The sequence below is a fragment of the Populus nigra genome, chromosome 6 (genome assembly GCF_951802175.1).
Source record: "Populus nigra chromosome 6, ddPopNigr1.1, whole genome shotgun sequence".
Taxonomy (NCBI): domain Eukaryota; kingdom Viridiplantae; phylum Streptophyta; class Magnoliopsida; order Malpighiales; family Salicaceae; genus Populus; species Populus nigra.
Window position 1 is genome coordinate 14,937,889 of NC_084857.1, and position 19,529 is coordinate 14,957,417.

The window sequence follows — 19,529 nt, forward strand, 5'->3', positions numbered from 1 at the left end:
AAAAATACAAGTGGGAATCACAGAGTTGAGCAGCAGGGGACATTGGATTCAGCAGCCACTTCGTTGCATTTTATATGCAAATCTGTGGAGTCAAGTTGTCTAGTGATTGATGCACAGAGATCAGAAGCATTAATGGTCAAACAATTCATCCCTTTATACCAAATCGCAAGATAGGTACCTTTAAAAAAAAATCATAAAGAAAGTCAACTGGAACCCAACTACAGCAAGGAGATGATGAAGATCAGCTCACCAAAACCGACAGTAATGCTTTCACTAGTTCCAAGTCTGGTAAATATATCACTGCATTCATGGTGAAGCAGTATAATCAACGTCTCATGTGGCCATGAGTGAAACACAATAAACATCTTTCTTTACTAAAATACACTCTTGCATCAGAGTTCCAAGAGCAGGGGTGTAAAGTTCTGTTTTTTTTTACCGGTGGATGAACAAACAATGAGCTGTAAGCATTCTGTATTGCGTGCCTTTCTTACTCTACAGACTTGGATAGCAGAAACTTCTCAGGCTATCCCTCCGGATCTCCTTTCCTTGCTCCAAGACAGTTGAATTTCAGTAGATGATGAACACTTCCGGCAGTGGTAAAAAGATGCCTGACGGAATAATTGAAAGAACGGATCAAAAGAAATATCTGGTACTCTATTATATGTCAGCGTGTCATGTTATCATGCCACAGCGTCAGCCTGTCGTCTATTCAATCGTGCATATAACCCATCCTGATGGAGAAGTTCCCTGTGACTGCCCATCTGCATGATGAAAAAGAAAGAATAATAATGGGGGCATTTGCACCTTTTTACTAAATTTTATACTAAAGAACGGTAAATGGAACCAGATAAAAGTCCTGAAAATTAAAATTGCCCGGGTTTGAAAGGAAGTATCTAGAAACCTATAGGCTTTTTCCATCGTCTACTTATTAATCCTAGTCTCAAATCTCTATTGTAAACTATGAACATTTTAACTCAAAATGTAGAAGAAACAAGGGATGCAGTTTCTCTCCACTTTGCAATCAGTAACAAATATGCCTGAATATTATTGGTCATAAGTTAATGTTGTGTCAACAATGTCCTCCTGTGGAACAAGGGGCTAGTAGGCATCCAACGCCAACTTTTTTCTCAGAAACAAGAACAACAAAAAAACTGCAGTGGCATTGAGAAATTATGGGATAAATGCCTTCAAAGCCCTTACCTGAGGGACAGGTTCGATACATTTTTTTATTTGTAAGCAAGTAATAGGTTTGGTAGTGCAGAAAAACGGAAAAAACATATAGTTAAAGAGGTTCGAAAAGAAAATTCCAATTTTCAAAATAATGATGGAGTTAATATTTAGGAATTCAGATGGAATTAACGGAGCACTGACCTCAACAACTTGACCACCATCCATTACCACTATCCGGTCAGCAGCTTGAATGGTGGAGAGCCTGGGGAAAGAATACAAGCAAACTTCAACTCTCAATTAAGACACTTGAAAGTAGGTGGGTGCAGCAGACAAAGACCTACCTGTGTGCAATAACAATTACAGTTCTCTTTGCCATTGATTCACTTCTAACAGCACGAAGTACACCCTACAAGCAGATGGCAAATTGAAGTCATCAAGTTATTGACCTCACATATTCCACTCTTTTCTCTCTCAACCTTTTCTTTTCCTTTTGTTTGGGTTTATTTGTCGTGTGTTATTCCAAAAGAAGGTACCTTAACATTGTGCTCGCTCTCTGCATCCAGTGCACTAGTGGCTTCATCAAGGATCAAAATGGCTGGGTCCCGAAGAATAGCACGAGCAATGGCAATTCGCTGCTTCTGACCCCCACTGAGCAGATCATCATCAACAAGTGTTTTGTAACCACTGGGAAGAGACGAAATGAACTCATGAGCATATGCCTGCTTTGCAGCCCACTCAACATCCTCCTGCGTTATATCCCGTGTACATCCATATCTAATGTTTGAACTGATATCCATGTGGAATAGTTTTGGTTCCTGTTTACAAATATTCATAGTAAGGAGGAAATTCTTTGAGTTTACTGGAATTCATTAATTCTGGAGGTAAATGAAGCACCTGCCCAACATATCCAATCCGCTCCCTTAACCACTTGATATCCAACTCTCCAAGAGAGAAGCCATCAATTAAAATCTGCAAGAAAAGTAACAATTACATGAGATTCATATTTGTTCATCCACCGTATTAATCAATAGATCATTGAAATGCAAGAGTATCATCTGCCAACAGCTCCCATTACAATCTTCAAGAGGCAAGCATCCATCAAAATTAAAAATCAAATGATGATTGCCCATGTTTAATGTGTAACTCTTGAATGAACCCAAACTAAATTTGAATAAAGAGGGGGGGAAATAACTTCATGGTCAAGTTTCCTTTTTCAAATACAAGAAAAGAAAAGAAAAGGACAAAGGAGGCAGGCGCAGCCTTTAATAGAAACACAAGAAACATGAACATCATCTGAAACTCTTATTCTGGTGCAAGATGGGTTCGTCAAGTATTTGAGAAGTGAATTCTCTTGCTTATCCTTCTTCGATCTCAGAATACTAAAAAAATCATTCTAGACCTCTATTATTACAGCAAATATCACCGAGCATGATGTGGAGGATAAAGTTGTTGTAAGTCAAAGTTGAGAGCCATGCACTAGTTGTACCCAATCACTAATGGTAACTGAATAATCCCTACAGCAAAATCAGTTTCGATGTGTTATCCATGCAAACTGGAGGTTTTTTACGTACCAATTTAGAATATACCTCTACTTACTTCCACGAAACAGAGTTCAAGGTCAAGTTTTTCCAGCCCTCTAAACTGATATAGTACAAGCGGGAAAACCATCTCCAAATTATTTGCAATTTTATTAATTTTTTATTTGTCCTTATTTAGGAAGTTTTCTATTTGCAATAAAAAATGGAATTGATCGCCATAATTTCTCAAAACAAAGGAAAGGACACGAAAGATAAAACACAAAATTATGGATCAATTAAGCACTCTCATAGACTTGCTCAAGAATAAGAAAGACGTGAAAATAACATGATGCTATTTATAGGGATCTGTATATATTCCATTCCAAAAAAAACAGAGAGAAAGTTAGAAAAAATTGGCATTTAAGTAGGACTTTATTGCTACTGGGAATTTATTTGTTTGGAGGTTATCCCTTTTTGGATAGGACTCTTTAGGGCTTTGGTGTAACAATATGAGCACAAATTTTCTATACCTATGACATCTATCTTCATGATCAATTGAAACAGGTGGATGGGGTGGGGGTGGGGTTAAAGAGGTGGGTTTTTTTTTGCTTATCCCTCTACATCAGGAAGTGGAGAAGGAACCTTGATGACTTTTTACCTTTTCCTTTTACAGTCTTATACTTGATTTTGAAAAAGGTGCTGCTAATAATTAATCCTCTATTCAGCAACTGAGATTTAAACACCTTCAAAGGAACAAGTAGAGCACAGAATATAAGATTTCACCTTGATTTCCACATTTTCTTCTACGTTGATTATTCAATTCTAGAGTACCAAATCCTTCCATATCAGACAATAAATAAAAGTTTGAGTCCTGTCACATGTCAAAAATTTTACCTGACCATTTGTTGGCTCATAAAGGCGAAGCAGCAGATTCACTATGGTGCTTTTCCCACTTCCACTAAGACCAACCTAAGAGAAATTAGATGAGCAAATTATTAGCAATGATCGTCATTGAAACAGGATTGGAATCAAAGAAACAACATTCTTAAGGATTGGAATCAAAGAAACAACATTCTTACAATTGCAAGCACTTCACCAGGATGCACTGAAATGTTTACATGTCGCAGTACAGGAACCTGTTCCGATGCTAAAATGATTATTTTGTTTCAAAGCAGCATGATGACAAACTTCAGAAAATTAGAACCCAGCATAAAAAAGTAAATATGACATCAAAAAATCTCTCCACGTTGTTTCCTTTCACATTCACCCATAGCCATACAGTTCCTCAAAGTACTCTTGTTACTGGAGCATTCACTGCAATATAGGGTATGGAACTACTATACAGTTACGGTTTTAGCGCTATTTACAGTCATCGAAGAGTAAAGCATGAGAGGGTATGTCTTAAGGAAAAAATGGGCATGGAATCAGGAGGCAGAAGCATAATTGGTGCTGAAGTTAAGAAACATACCATTTCTCTTGAAGGATAGTAGAAAGCCACATTTACAAACTCTATATGTCCCATCAGCCTTTGCAACTTTAATCCTGTAAAGCAGTAGAGTCTAAAAAATCAAACTAATATAAATGGAAACAAAAATTCTGTATGGTAGCAAAATCTAAAAAATCAAACTATTATAACTGGAAATTCACCAGTAAATAAAATACAGGCACGGAAGTTCTCTTCTGAATGCAATCTTTTGGCAACCAAAGTGGCAGCTTTCCTTTGTGTTCTATGGAATTAGATATTTCTGAAAAATAAAAAAACTACATGTGTGCAAATACGATACACCTTAGTAGATGATATCTCAAGGCAGTCTCTAAGGCCTATTGGTCAGAGACTTGAGAGTTATTTCATCAGTCCAACTATGGACAATGTTTCTCCCAGCCCAAAGTGCCTAGTTGAAGGAAAAAACCATCAAATCATCATAGAATGTCTGCAAGGTTTGCATTGAAAAGCTACCCAGATATTGTAGAATGTCAGCAGTGTCATCTAAGAAACACTGAATTAACACATTGTCCTCCAAATCTTTGATCCTCAATTTGGAAACCACTGATGCTTCAAACTCACAGGGGGGGAGTTAGAATGCATCTCCCTTTTAATTGTTGTGATCTCACAAGAGAAGGATTCATCCATGTATCCAAAAGAGCAAGAAAGAGGACCAGAACAAAATAAAAGAATATAAGTATGCAAGATCCTATCAAAGTTCAAAACTGCTTGCCTTTTGATAAGAATTGGTCGCTTGGCAATAGATCCATCAATTGGAAGACCTTTTCACTTGCCCCAATGGATTGCATTAGGGATGATAAATTATCCCCTACCCACCATGTAGAATATATCAGCCATTCGCTGTATAATATAAACTTTGTAAGTTGCTCTGCCGTAATATGACCAGCCAGAATAGACGTTCCTCCTACTAGCACCGCAATGACCTAAAAAATTAAAACTGCCAAAATAAGCAGGAAGAGACTAAAAACCAGACCACGAAGTTTAGGTTTACTAATACTTTCAAGGCCAGATGCATTAACTTTCATAGTGGATCATTGAACACCTTACACTAGATACTTCCATGAAACCACTCAAATTCAAAAGTTAGAAGATAGTTGTTTGAAAAATTGACAACATGACAGACATGACTTAAAAAAAAAAGAAAAATGGACCTGAGTTGAGTGATAAAGAGTGTTGAAACTCAAATTCCAAAATCCATACGCAGCACTTTGTCGCAAGCTTATATTAGCCAATTTCTCCAGCCACAGCTTGTACCTATGGACCAATGATATAAAACATTTTTCTACCAGAATTAATTTAGCTACAAAAAAACATGTATGCCTGATGGCAATGTTTTCCATTTTCTGGGAGTTGCAGAGCCAAAAGGCAGATGTGCTCAAGCATATACAGGATTCAAAGGCATATTTACCTTCCAAGTTCAACTTTTTCTGTTCCATAAATACGAACTGTCCTCATCAAAGAGAATGTCTCTTGCGCCACCTACATAAAAATAATGCAAACCCATTTGTTGTGATATCATTTAGAAGAAAAAGGAACTGTTTCCTTCAATAACTAAAGGATGAGTTGTTTTATTCTACTTCATTAGCAGAAGCAGTGAACTCTTGAGTCAACTTTGCGGCCTTCTTCTGGTACCTAACGAAAAAGAAAACCAAGTTGAAGTAATAATCAGCAGTGTTCAAAATAAGTCCACGAATAGAAAAGAGGGGATGATAGAAATTATACATTAGCCCAAATCATTGGTCTTTAAATTTGTGTGCATTGCGTGTTGAAGTCACTAATCTAGAGTCAAAGCACATCATGTTTCTAGCAAAACAACAACCCTTTAGCTCAAGATTGCTAAGGCTATCACTCAACCTTTCTTTATTAATTGACATTAACTTGAACCACGTGACTCCTAATTAAATCAGCCATTGTTTGCGTGGAAATATTCTTATTCGATTTATCATGTGGTGCACCCACCAAACATCCTCATTTCAATCAAATCCAGTTTATGATCAACCACTTTCAGTAAGCCCATCTCAAGATTATTGGGGGGGGGGAGATCAGGATGAAAAGATACAAAATCTTACTGGCCGTAGATCAGCATCACTGCTGCTAAAGTTGTGCATATCAACAGTGTGAATGAACCAAGTTTCCAGGACAAAATTATCAAGTAGATCAATGCACCTGTACCCTAGAATAGAGCAAAAGGAACACAGGTTCAATCATCATATTGTAAACAAACTAATAACTACTGATGATTTTACCAGCAAATAACCTGTAGGACATTGCGCAAGATCAAATTAAGATCATTGCCAATAACACGAGACACTTGCTGACAATCTGACCCAAGCCTGCTTGTCAAATCACCGACTGTTTCATTGTCAAAAAATGATATATCCTACAATAGATATACCACAATCATAAGTTAATCCATAAACCATAATATCCAAACAAGCACCGCCTGCAATCGCATTAGAGGACGTACAAAGCAGTAGTGCTGATCAGAGTATAACAAACCTGGAGAAGAAGAGCAGAATATAATGTTTCCCTCATTCGCTTCACCTACAAAATACTACAGAAGTCAGAACGATACTTCACGGGAGAGAGCGTTTCACAAAACAGCTCTTCTCTAGTAGTATCTTGAAAAACTCAAGTCTAAACATCTTCTTTAAGCTAAGCAAGCAATTTTAGAATGTAACTCGGAACTACCAACGATATGAACTCTGGCATTGGCATAACACAACTGATAGGACCAACAAGTGAAATGCTAGTTTAGAAACCGGAGAGGTTAACCATCAGGGAGTGACTCACCAGGATCATATTTGCAATGCCAAAACAACAACCCCGTATTCCACTGAATTTCAAATAAACAAGGCACAATGTCAGCAGCTGTCAAATTGAAAGCTCAATGTAGGAAATTGTTGCATTAACTATATATCAGACGGCCATGCTTTATTAGCATGCAAGCTACAGAGGAGAAGGGGATTTTTGACCATACAAGATTTTAACCTGCAAATTCCAGCTACAACACATAGGGCAACCAAGAGACGCACATTTCGGTGGAATACTGCAACGGTTGCAGTCTGGGCTGAAAAGATCGATGCCGTTAAGAAATGCGGTACTGAGATTTCCGAAAGCTGAGCCCACCACAAGCACGTGCACAAATTAAGCACTACTCCTACTAGTTAAAATTAATTAATTAATTAAATTCAAGAAAATCACACGCACCGCTGCAACAATGAGAGCAGTAAAAGCGGCGAAAATGACCCAACGATCCTGAGCCACAAGGTGCCACATGCGAGTAAGTGCACGCCACACGGTGACCGGTTTGGCCAAAATTTTAATATCCGCCTCATCAGAAAAGCTCCACCAGTTTCCTCCAGGCAAAATTGACGGAAGAAACTCGATAAATCTCCGAATCCTCTCGTTTAACTCAACACCTTCCTCTCTCTCCACCCGCTGCTCGCTGCCATAATACTGTTCTATGTTACTGCCATAGCCGTTTACTGATGATGATGAAGAAGAAGATGAAGATTTTGGGGGAAGCGGTCTTCTTCTATTATTATTATTATTATGAAGGGAAAATTGAAATCCGGTACCGGTGTCTAAACGGACGAGGTTCCTACAGGTACGGATTAGACGACGTTGCTTATATTTGTGGTGGTGAGGCGAAGAGAGAAGGCGAGGCTTTATTAAGTTGACATTGCTGCTGCAAATCAGCACGGCCATGGATATACGATTGAAGAAATGGAGAAGTAAGAGGAGTGCACCGCTTTCTTCTCTTTGTGCAACTTTGCGTTGTGAAATTTGGTTGCCAAGGAGTGTTTCTTAAGCAAGTCTTCAGTTGAATTACTTGAGAGGTCATTAATAACCATTGGATTAAAAATAAAGAGGTTATTGGACTGGTTAATTACCAAGCCGGTGGTAGTCCCTTGTAAACTGTTTCTTTCTTCCTTTTCCAAATCAATTTTTTATTCTTTAATTAATTTCTCCGTGAACCAGTGATCATCTCTATGGCTCGTTTCGTTTCGACATCTAGATTAGGGCTTTTTGAGTTCTAGGAAGAAGGGGGAGCTTTTTAGTTGCTGTTTTTTACTGCTATCTGTTTTGTTGTCGTGGAGTTATAGACACCAGGAGCATCAGGAAGAGAGGTTGTAGGTACATTGTTGATAGCGCTCGATGCCTGCTTGCTATTTGGACGTGAGGTGCCAAAAATTCGGGCTCACTGCAGCTATTAGCACGTGTATTTTTAATTAATTTTTTATAAATTATTTTTTAAAATAATTTTTACTTAAAAATATATTAAAATAATATTTTTAAAAAATTTTCACATCAATATATCAAAACGATTTAAAAATATTAAAAAATTAATCTAAAACAAAAAAATTAAAATTTTTTAAAAGCACGGTTGGGCTGCAAAAATAAATGGCTTATTGGTGTTTTTTAGAATTGTGATAATTTTTATAGTTGTAATTTGAAAAAAAATTATTTTTAGTTTTTTCTTAACTAAAAGAGTTTTCAGTGAAACTCATGTAAAATTATTTGGTTGTTTTATTGACTAAATGGTATTCATTCTATAATTATGGCGAAGCACAACCCCAACTAAATAAACAATCGGATCTTTAATGGGAAGCACATGGGTTATTTATAAAGATAGTAACATAGATTTGAGATGTAATTGTTGTAAATAATAAAGTTTAAAATATTATTATTTACAAAGGTTTTTCACTTTACATTAAAAAGATATTATTTTCTTCTTTTAAGTTTAAGTATTTAAACTAAAAATATTTTTTATTTTATATTGGCACAACTTTTTTCTTATAAACACAGAGTATCTATACTAATAGATCTCCAATCTCATATTGAAAAAATAAAATTTTCTTATAATGTTTATATACTGAACTTTGATATGGGCTAATAATCATGGAAATGATTGACATGATCTTCTTAGTACGATTGCGTAATTTACCATGAAAATAATTGGCATAATCTTCCTAGTACGATTGCATAACTCTTCAAGGATGGGATGAAAGTGACCTCAACAATAAGGATAGACACGATTTTATCAGGGCAATAACCCCACAACTCCAAAAAAAACTTGACTTCATCCCTGCAATGCAATAACACCAATCTTTATGTGATCTCAACGCCATCTTAACGATTTGTTAGAAATATAAAGATACACTCGTACCTTAGATTCTTCTTGGTTTCAAGTAAGGGGCATATCCTACCAAGGTTAGGCAAAATCAAAGCTCGATTTCTATCAAAATTTAATAAATGTTTTTCTAAGTATAAGTGATGAACCCATACAAATTTTAAACAATTTTATAAGGGCTTCTAGACCCTGCATAAAAATTTTAGTATAGGCTTGATATTTTTCTAAGTACGGGTGTTAGACCTATACAAAATTTCAAAACTTTTCTAAAGGGCTCGAATCCCGTGTAATTTTTATTATGGACATTAGATCCATATAAACATAACAGGTCAATATAGACATGAAAAGAATAAAATTTATAAAATAAAACAAAATATATGTTACATGGATAAACCCTACAGGACTGAGGCTATATACATGAGTAAAGGGAGATGAGGGAAAGGGAATAAGATATCTAACCCGGGCTCCCCAACTAGATATTCTCCACGATAGGCAGCTGCAGCCCTAACAAGGAACATATCTAGAAAATCAAGCATCGGGACTAGATGGAAGGCAACACTAAAGTCTATATGCATTCCTCTTGATTGATTTAAGAAATACATGTTGGACATGACAAGAAAGCTCGTGTCTCTAACTGTCTCGGACAAAGCTATGAACCCCCTAAAAAGTTCATAGAGCTCCATATAAGAGTTCCTCAAAACCTTCAGCTGAGCCTAAGAACTTTAGGCTTCTTTCCTGATAGTGAGAAGCTCAACCCTCAGATCGTCTTAAGTGGTTTTCACCTAAAAAATCTTCCATTTCAGGATATCCGCTTGATTATAAGCGACCTGAAGCAGTTTATCATTAGAGCCAAACTGAAGAACAACACCTTTTATTTGTTCCTTCAGTGATAATTAACCACCTTGAGGCTCCTCAATTCAGCATTCACAATAGTTTTATCCTCTTTTCGTTGCTTAAAGACAGCTTGGTTTCCTCTATTTTTAGCAATGACCTCTCTTATGTGATTTCTCTTGGTCATTTAACACCTTTAAGAATATGTGCACATTAAGAAAACTACCAAAAACAAGTGTTAGTAATAATGGTCATAAAACCAAACTACAAGGATAAACAAGAAAGTTCTTTACATTGAAGATCATCTGTCAACTTAAAGCCAAATGGCAATAATAGATCCCATAAGATATTATTAAGATGTCTGATGAAATAGTGAGGATCCTTTTTAGTAGTCTCACCATCTAAAGGTCAATCTCTCTAAGGCATTTCCTTCCACCAACAACAGCCTCTATGAGTTTTCTCTCCTTATTAGTCAAGATAAGGGAACTGAAAAGATTTTGATTAAGAGCGAGGTCAAAAAAAAATCCTCAAATTCAGCTTCCTCAAGAATAACCCAAGTAAAGGGCCCAACTATTGTAGCCTCTATAGACAAAGTAGTTGAGGTAAATGAAATGTCTCTATATGAGCCTTTATAATTAAGGCTAGAACATTGGTCTTCACAGGGGTAGAGACCCTTATTATTTTAAAGCAAACCATGATGTCTGCAGTCATTTTAGAGGGGTCAAATTTGTTTGACCCTTAGAAAGAAAAGTATTATTTGTTTGACGTTTGCAGTATCCTTGGGCTCGACATCTCGTCAAGCCTAGATGGATGTAAAACCGATGATATTTTTAGGCTCTCTATTAGGTTACAAAACTCTGTTTGTTTTTGTCGTGACCCTTAACATAAACAATTAAGGTAAAAAAAATATTAATCTCTCTATATCCCTATGTATATAAAAGTTTTATAGGGAACCTGTTACTTTATCCATCATTAATAATGTGTAAAAGATATTTATCATTTTTTAAATGCTATTAGAGCAAGATGACACTTTAACCTCTTCTCTTCATAAAAGAACAATGTTCATGGATTATAATGACCGGGAGATTCCTTCAAAGAGCCAGGTTCACAATCTTTATTACATACATATTTTTAGAGCATCTTTTTAAAATATCATTGCACTCTCCCTCTAGAAAGATACTTACTTAAGCATCAGATAGTGTATATATATATATATATATATATTTGAATAAAGAGATTAACCAAATTTCCGATATATAAACCTTATTCTTAAATTATTTTGAATTTAAGACATCTTCAGTTATGTATTGTGATGGTTATATTATTGTTTATAACTAATAAAAAGCCAAATATTTATGAAGAGTACAAAATACATTGACGTCAAATATTATTTTGTTCGAGAAATTACTATTTCAAATGATATCGGTACAAGGAAAATTAGTATTGTTGATAGCTTGATGATGACTTCATACGTTTGATAGTGTGTTTAGAAGTGTAGTAGCGATTTTTTTTCAAAGTGTTTTTTATTTTAAAATACATCAAAACAATATTTTTTTATTTTTTAAAAATTATTTTTGATATTAGCATATAAAAATGATATGAAAAAATTAAAAAAAATTAATTTTTTTAAAAAATACTCCCCAAAGGCAATAACGAACACACCATTGTCATTTTCGAGTATTGATTGGATTTCATTTGCGTGCGGGACTGGTAATAACATTACTCGAGGTCATCGAAGGCCTCGGTGGTAAAGGTGAAGATTCTTCAATGGAACCCAAGCTAAGATGAAGATTCGTTAACTAACGGGTCTAACCTTGTTTGCTCAGCAAAGCATAAAAACAAAAACATTTCATTCAAACATTCCTCCTATTTCGGAAGGATTTAACTTACTTAGGATTAAGATTGATATCTCCGAAGTTGTATTATTTCAATATTTGTAAAATTTCCTCCTATTTACCCATTAATGCAGGCATACTCAAACTACGACAATTGACAAATCTAAGTGTAATAATCTCTTTTTTTATTTGTTATAATAATTCTATATATCAGATCGTGCAATCATAGCAATTATATTTCATGGTCGAATAATATAAGAATCAACAATATTTCAATTTTTTAAAATTACATATAATAACTAATTAATTAATATCATTGAACTAATTTAGTGGTACGTCAAGAAAGAAATCTATTATTTAAGGAAAATTATTTCCTTATGAGTCTCATCAAAGAGATGACCATCTCCTCATCTATTATCAAAAAAAAAAATATAGTTTAGTAGATGATCCAATAGTAACAATTTAGGACCAAAAAGTTTATTTCTCCTGTGATCTAAAGTTCGAGTCATGTGGTTACTAATATGATAGTCACTAGAGACTTATATGATCATTAACTTTATGGCCTATAGAATTAGTCGAGGTGCGTACAAACTAACCCAACACCCGTGTTAATAATTAAAAAAAAATTACAACTGGATATTTCATATCAAATTTATACATGAATTAAGGTGTTAATCAATAAGTAATTGATATAGATTCTATGAATTTTAAAATGATTAGTTTCATAAAGAAATAATCACTATATTTTTTCTCTAATACCCCTCATTTTAATTACAAATGACGTAGAGCATGCTACAATTATAAAAAAAATGATGATATATATTTTTATGTGTTAAATAATTGATTTCAACAAAACATTTAAGCTGGAAAATATTTATTTTTCTTTACCTGAATAAATATTATATAATTTAAGATTTTGAGTATTTTTTTTTAAATATTATCAGGCTCACCAAGTCTTTTAAATCTATTTTTACCCGTCCATGAAAAACATCTCCAATCTTCCTACCAATAATTTTTTAAGCTCATCAACAATGATCCTTATTTATTTGAATTAAATGATTAATTTTGTTATATGTATTCGATAATGCATAGTAAAAAAAATACAAAAACTTTAGTCACTGTGAGCATGAGAGGGAAGCCCAGTTCAGAATTTCTGGTCCAGTTATTTAAAGCCCACTTTCTGAAACCCTAACTGCTGCCGCTGCCACATCCAAAACCGGAGGACAAAATCGTCAACAAAGAATCCCACACATTTTCTTTCGCACATATATATATATTTTCCAAACCCTAAGACCGTTCACTCTGGTCTCTTTGCCGCCGTTCAGACCCTAGACAACTGATATCTACCCCTCTCACCAAAAAATGACGACTCGCTTCAAGAAGAACCGGAAGAAGAGAGGGCACGTCAGTGCTGGCCATGGACGTATCGGCAAGCACAGGAAGCACCCAGGTGGTCGTGGTAATGCTGGAGGTATGCACCACCACCGGATTCTATTCGACAAGTACCATCCTGGTTACTTTGGCAAAGTCGGTATGCGTTACTTCCACAAGCTCCGCAACAAGTTCCACTGTCCGATCGTGAACATCGACAAGCTCTGGTCCATGGTCCCTCAGGATGTTAAGGACAAGGCAACCAAGGATACTATGCCGATGATCGATGTCACTCAGTTCGGGTACTTCAAAGTTCTTGGGAAGGGGGTTTTGCCTGAGAAGCAACCAATCGTTGTCAAGGCCAAGCTTATTTCGAAGATTGCTGAGAAGAAGATTAAAGAGGCTGGTGGGGCTGTTTTGCTTACTGCTTAGGTGAGGGTTTTTAAGATTTTTAGCTGTCCTTGATTTTGTTAAATTCAAGAGATTAGTGATACTGTTGGACCGTTTGATATTATGGATACTTTATGTTTTTCTTATAAATCTATTGGTATTGGCTTATTTATGGCTTTGTCTCTTGCATTCAAGGCCGGGTCGAATTGAATTGATTGTTTGATTATGCTAATTTCACTGTGGTGCTTTGTGAATATGAAACCTTACTCTTCCTAATGCTGACTTGTTTATGAGGGTTCTTTTTGCATGGATATAAAAATCTTTAGTTGCCATTCAATTTTTTACTGAGTGAATATTTTTTATAGAGTTGAATTGTAAATGAAACTGCTCTTGAAAGTTTCGTTTCGAATCAGGCAATTGAAGTTTATATGCATTGCAAGAAAATGCAATTAGGTCTGATTCATTTCTCAGTGCTGGTTTCTTTTGGAATATGCCCTGTCACATTCTCTCGATAGTTGGTTTCTTTTGGAATATGCCCTGTCACATTCTCTCGATAGTTGGTTTCTTTTGGGATATGCCCTGTCACATTCTCTCGTTAGGTGTCTTGTTTACAAGATTCTTATAGGAATTTGCTCATATTTGGTTTCCAATCATGACGCATTTTGCTTGTGGGAAGGAAATAGAATATCAGTAATGTATTGATCTAGCTCATTGCAGTAGACTTGAGGGACTCTAGGAATCCACACCCGAAATTCGTTTTTCAATAAATTAATGCTGTTTGGTGGGTTTTCTACTAAACCTATTGCTCATGTTCCTTCTGCATTATTTATTTTAGCATTAGTGACTGGAGATTTTAACAATAGTGTGAAGACATTCTGGTGTGCTTGCTGATTTTTCCTCACAAATATCATATTATATTTATAATGTTTTTTTATCACTTATTTGCAAATGTTTTAAGTATCATTTCGATCAGTATGAAATACGAATACTCATTTTATTGATAAATTGATATGTTATTAGGAATTTTTGTGCATGGACTATAATATGACTGTCTGCTATCACCTGTACTTGCGTATCAGCAATTTGGTTCCACCTGCTTTGTTAAGGCCCTGGTGTTTTGTGCTTTATGGAGATTCTGTTTATGTCCGTTAAATCACTCTCTCGAGTGATTGTAAAATTTCCTTTGGCATGGCATCATAACCATGCCTGCCAGCAATATTCTTCCATCATAGAGTTTGGTATCCATCTCTTGTCATTGACTCTTTGGCTCGAGTGATTGTAAAATTTCCTTTTGCATGGCGTTCTAACCATGTCTGCCAGCAATATTCTTCCATCATAGAGTTTGGTATCCATCTCTTGTCATTGACCCTTTGGCGTGCTTGAATTTTGGCCTATTTGTATGTGTTTTCAGAGCTGTCTTATTTCATCCAATGGACTTGCGGTTTTAATGTTTCTAGCTGCGAATCCTACATTGTGCAAATACCTTTTGTATTGGATAAATGGGGGGATTGAGGAGTGAAAGTCAGATTCTATAGCATTAGGTTTACTGGTTTTATCAAAGGAGTTTGTTCATCTCTAGTGGGAATCGAGATTGAAGTTGCACTAGCCATTATAGAAACGAACGAACTCAAATTGAGGCGAAGAAATATTATCATGGTGGTCCAATCAATTATAGTGCTCGAATGTCAGGGTTCCTCTGTCCGTGGAGAGTTCTCCCAGGGATTTAGGACGGAAACCAGCATTTAGAGACTTAAGGCAATTGTAAGGTTAGTATTTGAATGCCGAGCTCCGCCAGGGGTCGATCAGTTTAGTGAATAGCAAGCAATACTGTCGAAGCAAGCTAACAAGAAATTGGTTGAACATACAGATATTGCCATTGTTAGCTTACATGAATATTCAAACCCTACCCTGTTGGGTATTGTTGTCTTTTTTTTTATTATTATTTATTAATATAGGTATCTGGATTAGCTTGTATTTATCTTAATTAATTTTACTAACCTTGAAGTTTTATGGACGGAGTCTGATTTTATAGACCATGAAAATAATGACCGTTTTATTTAGTCCGAGACCCCTACAAGAAATAGTGTCTCAAGGAACATTTAATGTTAAAATCTTAGTGTATTGGGCTTTCGCTGTTTAATAACAATTGTTAAAATGAAGCATTCTAGACTTTATTTAAACATTGGAAAAAACTTGCACTGAAAAGCTATGTTCCTTCCTGAAGTGTATTATAAATTAGTTCTTGTAGTTTTGCAGAACAAATTAAGTAGTTCGTTTGATTTTAAAAACTAATTACTTAGTCTTTTAATCAACGTTGAGCATGTTTAATTCTATATAATTTTATTCCAAAAAATGTTTTTTCCCTCGTCAAATCTTTCCATATTATTTATTTATTTTTAAAACTAAAACATAAAATAAAATAAAATAAAAAATTCAAGAAAGAGACGACTAGTTAGTTTTTAAAATTAAAAGGACCATTTAATTTGTTTTCCAAAATTAAGATGACTAGTTTATAATTTATTCTCCTTCGTGTGGTGGTGAAAAGCTTCACTTAGAAAGATGTGTGTATTTTGAGAAATTTTACATTCAATTATGTCAACATTTTTCTTTTTTTAAAAAATGAATGTTTAATTGGATATTTTTTTATTGTTATCCAGATGACACGAATGACATGGATCTAGGAGATGGCATGGCAATAAAGACAAGAAAAATAAAAAAAAATTAATTGTTTTTTATATTTAGTTAAAAAAATATAAGAAGAAGAGGGAACACTTCTAATTTCTTGTTAGGTTAAGTTGGTTAGTTTTTTTATTTATTTTTTATTAAAAAATTAATTTTTTATTAAATAATTTTTAAAAAATAAAAAATATTATTTTAATATATTTCTAAATAAAAAACACTTTAAAAAACAATGACAATCATACTCTCAAACACGATTATTACTTTTTATTTTTTATTCAAAAGTAGAAAGAAAAAAAAGGGGAAATTTACCTTTAAAAGTGTTTTCCTTGCCATTAGCGGCACATGATTAATCATCCACTGCATTATCCCTTTGTAGAATTTCACAGAGACAGATGAGGAGAATTGTTTTCTTATTTCAATGGTTTGTTGTGTACAGAGTCTAAATATTTATAATACAATTGTGAGTAAATCACTCCTACTAATTTGCTATACAAAATTCAAAAGTAGAATCTGAAAACGTAAATCAAGGCATTTAACAGAACCGAAACTAAAGGTCCAGAATTATTGTTATGTCTTCTCCGCTTGCTGAGGTTTGGCCTGATTTTTAGTTGCTGCACCATCTTCTACGTGATCTGTACAATCTTCTACGTGATCAACAGATTTCAATTCAATACACCCCCTCAACCGAATGGGCAGCTCCTGCACATGAAGGTTGGTCCGTAGATGAGTAAACCGTGCAACAGTCAGAGGTTTAGTCAACAAATCTGCAAGCTGATCACGTGTGGACACGAAGGAGACATGAAGTTTCTGCTGCACAACTTGATCTCGTACGAAATGAAAGTCAATTTCAATGTGCTTCGTACGAGCATGGAACTTTGGATTAGATGAGAGATAAGTCGCACCAATATTATCGCACCAAAGAGTTGGACAACGTTGGAGAGGCATTTTGAGTTCTTGCAACAGAGATTGAAGCCACTGCAATTCAGCAGCAGTGTTGGCCAGTGACTTATACTCCGATTCAGTGCTGCTGCGTGCCACTGTTTGCTGTTGTTTGCAGCTCCAGCTAATTAAATTGGATCCATGAAAGATACAATATGCTCCTACACTTCGTCGGTCATCACTGTCACCAGCCCAATCGGCGTCACTAAATCCTTGTAAAGTATGATCAGACTGATGAGTAATATGTAAACCAAAATTTACAGTGTATTTGAGATAACGAAGTATACGTTTCACTGCCTGCCAATGAACATCTTTGGGCTGATGCATGAACTTGCTCACCTTGTGAACTGCAAATGCAATGTCAGGTCGTGTAAAACCGAGATAATGTAAGGCACCAACTGTACTTCGATATAAATAAGGGTCGTCGAAATCAATACCCTCAAATTTAGAGTGTGTGCAGTTTGTGGACATTGGTGTGCTGCAAGGTTTGACCTTATCTAGCTTGAGTCTTCGTAACAAGTCAATGACATATTTTCGTTGAGTCAGAATCAGATCACCACCATCATGCAGAGTTTCAACTCCGAGAAAATATGATAATAGTCCCAAATCTTTGACAGGGAAGACACGTCCAAGGTAAGAAATTAATTTGTTGACTTCCTCAAAGTGAGAACCCGTGACAATAATGTCATCAACATATATAAGTATGAGCAGCTGGAAACTTGCAGTTTGTAAAATGTAAAGTGAAGGATCTGATTTTGAGCCTACAAAACCATACTGAAGCAATTGATCTGTCAACCTAGAGAACCAAGAACGAGGAGCCTGACGAAGACTATACAGACTTTTCTTTAAGCGGCATATATGAGTGGGAAAGTCGGGATGAATATACCCTTGAGGTTGACACATATATACCTCTTCATCTAGCAGTCCATGGAGAAAGGCATTTTGAATATCCAGTTGCCGAATACACCAACGCTGGGAGAGAGCAATAGATAACACTAACCGAATGGTTCCTTGTTTAATGACGGGGCTAAAGGTTTCCAGAAAATCAACACCATGTTGTTGATGATAGCGTTTAGCTACCAGCCGCGCCTTGTACCGCTCCACAGTGCCATTAGCATGGGTCTTGATACGGTAAACCCATTTATTTCCAACAAGATTGATGTTGGATTTAGCTGGTACAAGATCCCAAGTATTATTTTGTAAAAGAGCAGTAAATTCCATGTTCATTGCTTCCCTCCATTTGTGGTCTTTTGAAGCATCAGTAAAAGATGTTGGTTCAACCGGTGCGTGGCAGGATTGTGCAAGAAGTGCATGAGGCAATGGGTATTTGATGAACCCAACATATGGTTGCTTCGGTTTGAGAGAGTTTGTCTGAGATCTGGTAGTCATTTTTCTTGGTATGTGGGAAGGAGCAAGTGCATCTGCAAAAGATGTATGAACCGCATGCAGTGCTGGAGTTGGAACCTCATTTGAAATAACATTTGTAGTAACAGTAGCTGGAATGAGATCAAATTCATGTGGAGAGACATGATTGGCATTTGTAACATCACCTGCAAGAAGAGTTAGGGAATTTGAAACACTTGGTTGTAAATTGGCTGGTAAGGTGATAGCAGTGGACTCGGAAACTAAGGACACAGATTGGGGAGAATTGTAGGGAAAGAAAAGTTCATCAAATATGACATGTCTAGACACAAAGATTTTGCCAGTAGACAAATCGAGACACTTATACCCCTGATGTGAGAGACTGTAGCCAATAAAAATACATGTTTTCGATCTGTAATCAAATTTATGTTTGTTATAAGGACGTAAATTTGGCCAACAAGCACAACCAAACACACGCATAAAGTTATAATTTGGTTTTTGATGATAAGCCTTTTCAAAAGGAGAGCAATGGTTTAAAATTTTAGTTGGAAGACGATTGATTATATAAACAGCCGTTAAAAATGCATCCTCCCAGTATGGTTTTGGAAGATTAGCATAGGCCAATAATGCTAGATCCATTTCAACAATTTGACGATGTCGTCTTTCAACAGCTCCCATTTGCTCATGTGTGTATGGGCAAGCTAGACAATGTTGAATACCACATTTGGAAAAATATGTATTTAATCTACGATACTCAACTCCCCAATCAGTTTGAATGGCCTTAATTTTGG

General features: G+C 35.6%; 2 protein-coding genes across 3 annotated transcripts; one reads left to right on the forward strand and one right to left on the reverse strand.

Annotated features, from left to right (window-relative positions):
- Window positions 1-129: 129 nt before the first annotated feature.
- On the reverse strand, window positions 130-8,240 carry LOC133697087 (ABC transporter B family member 26, chloroplastic). 2 transcript variants are annotated; one of them, XM_062119433.1, is made up of 18 exons: window positions 7,402-8,240; window positions 7,183-7,310; window positions 6,985-7,027; window positions 6,691-6,735; window positions 6,449-6,571; window positions 6,261-6,364; window positions 5,769-5,823; window positions 5,600-5,670; window positions 5,343-5,445; window positions 4,904-5,114; window positions 4,156-4,229; window positions 3,767-3,823; window positions 3,582-3,656; window positions 2,065-2,139; window positions 1,704-1,985; window positions 1,512-1,576; window positions 1,372-1,432; window positions 130-761 (listed from the first exon to the last, which is right to left on the reverse strand). In XM_062119433.1, the coding sequence occupies exons 1-18, from the start codon at window positions 7,900-7,902 to the stop codon at window positions 681-683; spliced, it is 2,154 nt and encodes a 717-aa protein (XP_061975417.1). In that variant the 5' UTR covers window positions 7,903-8,240; the 3' UTR covers window positions 130-680. The 2 variants fall into 2 exon arrangements, with proteins under 2 accessions (XP_061975417.1, XP_061975418.1); XM_062119434.1 differs by having other exon boundaries at window positions 7,172-7,310; window positions 7,402-7,544.
- Window positions 8,241-13,267: 5,027 nt separating this feature from the next.
- Window positions 13,268-13,923, forward strand: LOC133696043 (large ribosomal subunit protein uL15x). The gene has a single exon (XM_062118060.1). It carries the CDS (start codon window positions 13,357-13,359, stop codon window positions 13,795-13,797), a length of 441 nt encoding a protein of 146 aa, XP_061974044.1. The 5' UTR covers window positions 13,268-13,356; the 3' UTR covers window positions 13,798-13,923.
- The last annotated feature ends 5,606 nt before the right edge of the window (window positions 13,924-19,529 follow it).

Excerpts from the sequence above, each read along its gene's own strand:
- LOC133697087 (XM_062119433.1), bottom strand. The coding sequence starts at position 7,902 with ATGGCCGTGCTGATTTGCAGCAGCAATGTCAACTTAATAAAGCCTCGC. Across the intron at positions 5,115-5,342 it reads CTCTTTATCACTCAACTCAG|GTCATTGCGGTGCTAGTAGG; the intron begins GTCCATTTTTCT and ends TTAATTTTTTAG. Across the intron at positions 4,230-4,903 it reads CGACCAATTCTTATCAAAAG|GATTAAAGTTGCAAAGGCTG; the intron begins GCAAGCAGTTTT and ends ACTGCTTTACAG.
- LOC133696043 (XM_062118060.1), top strand. The coding sequence starts at position 13,357 with ATGACGACTCGCTTCAAGAAGAACCGGAAGAAGAGAGGGCACGTCAGT.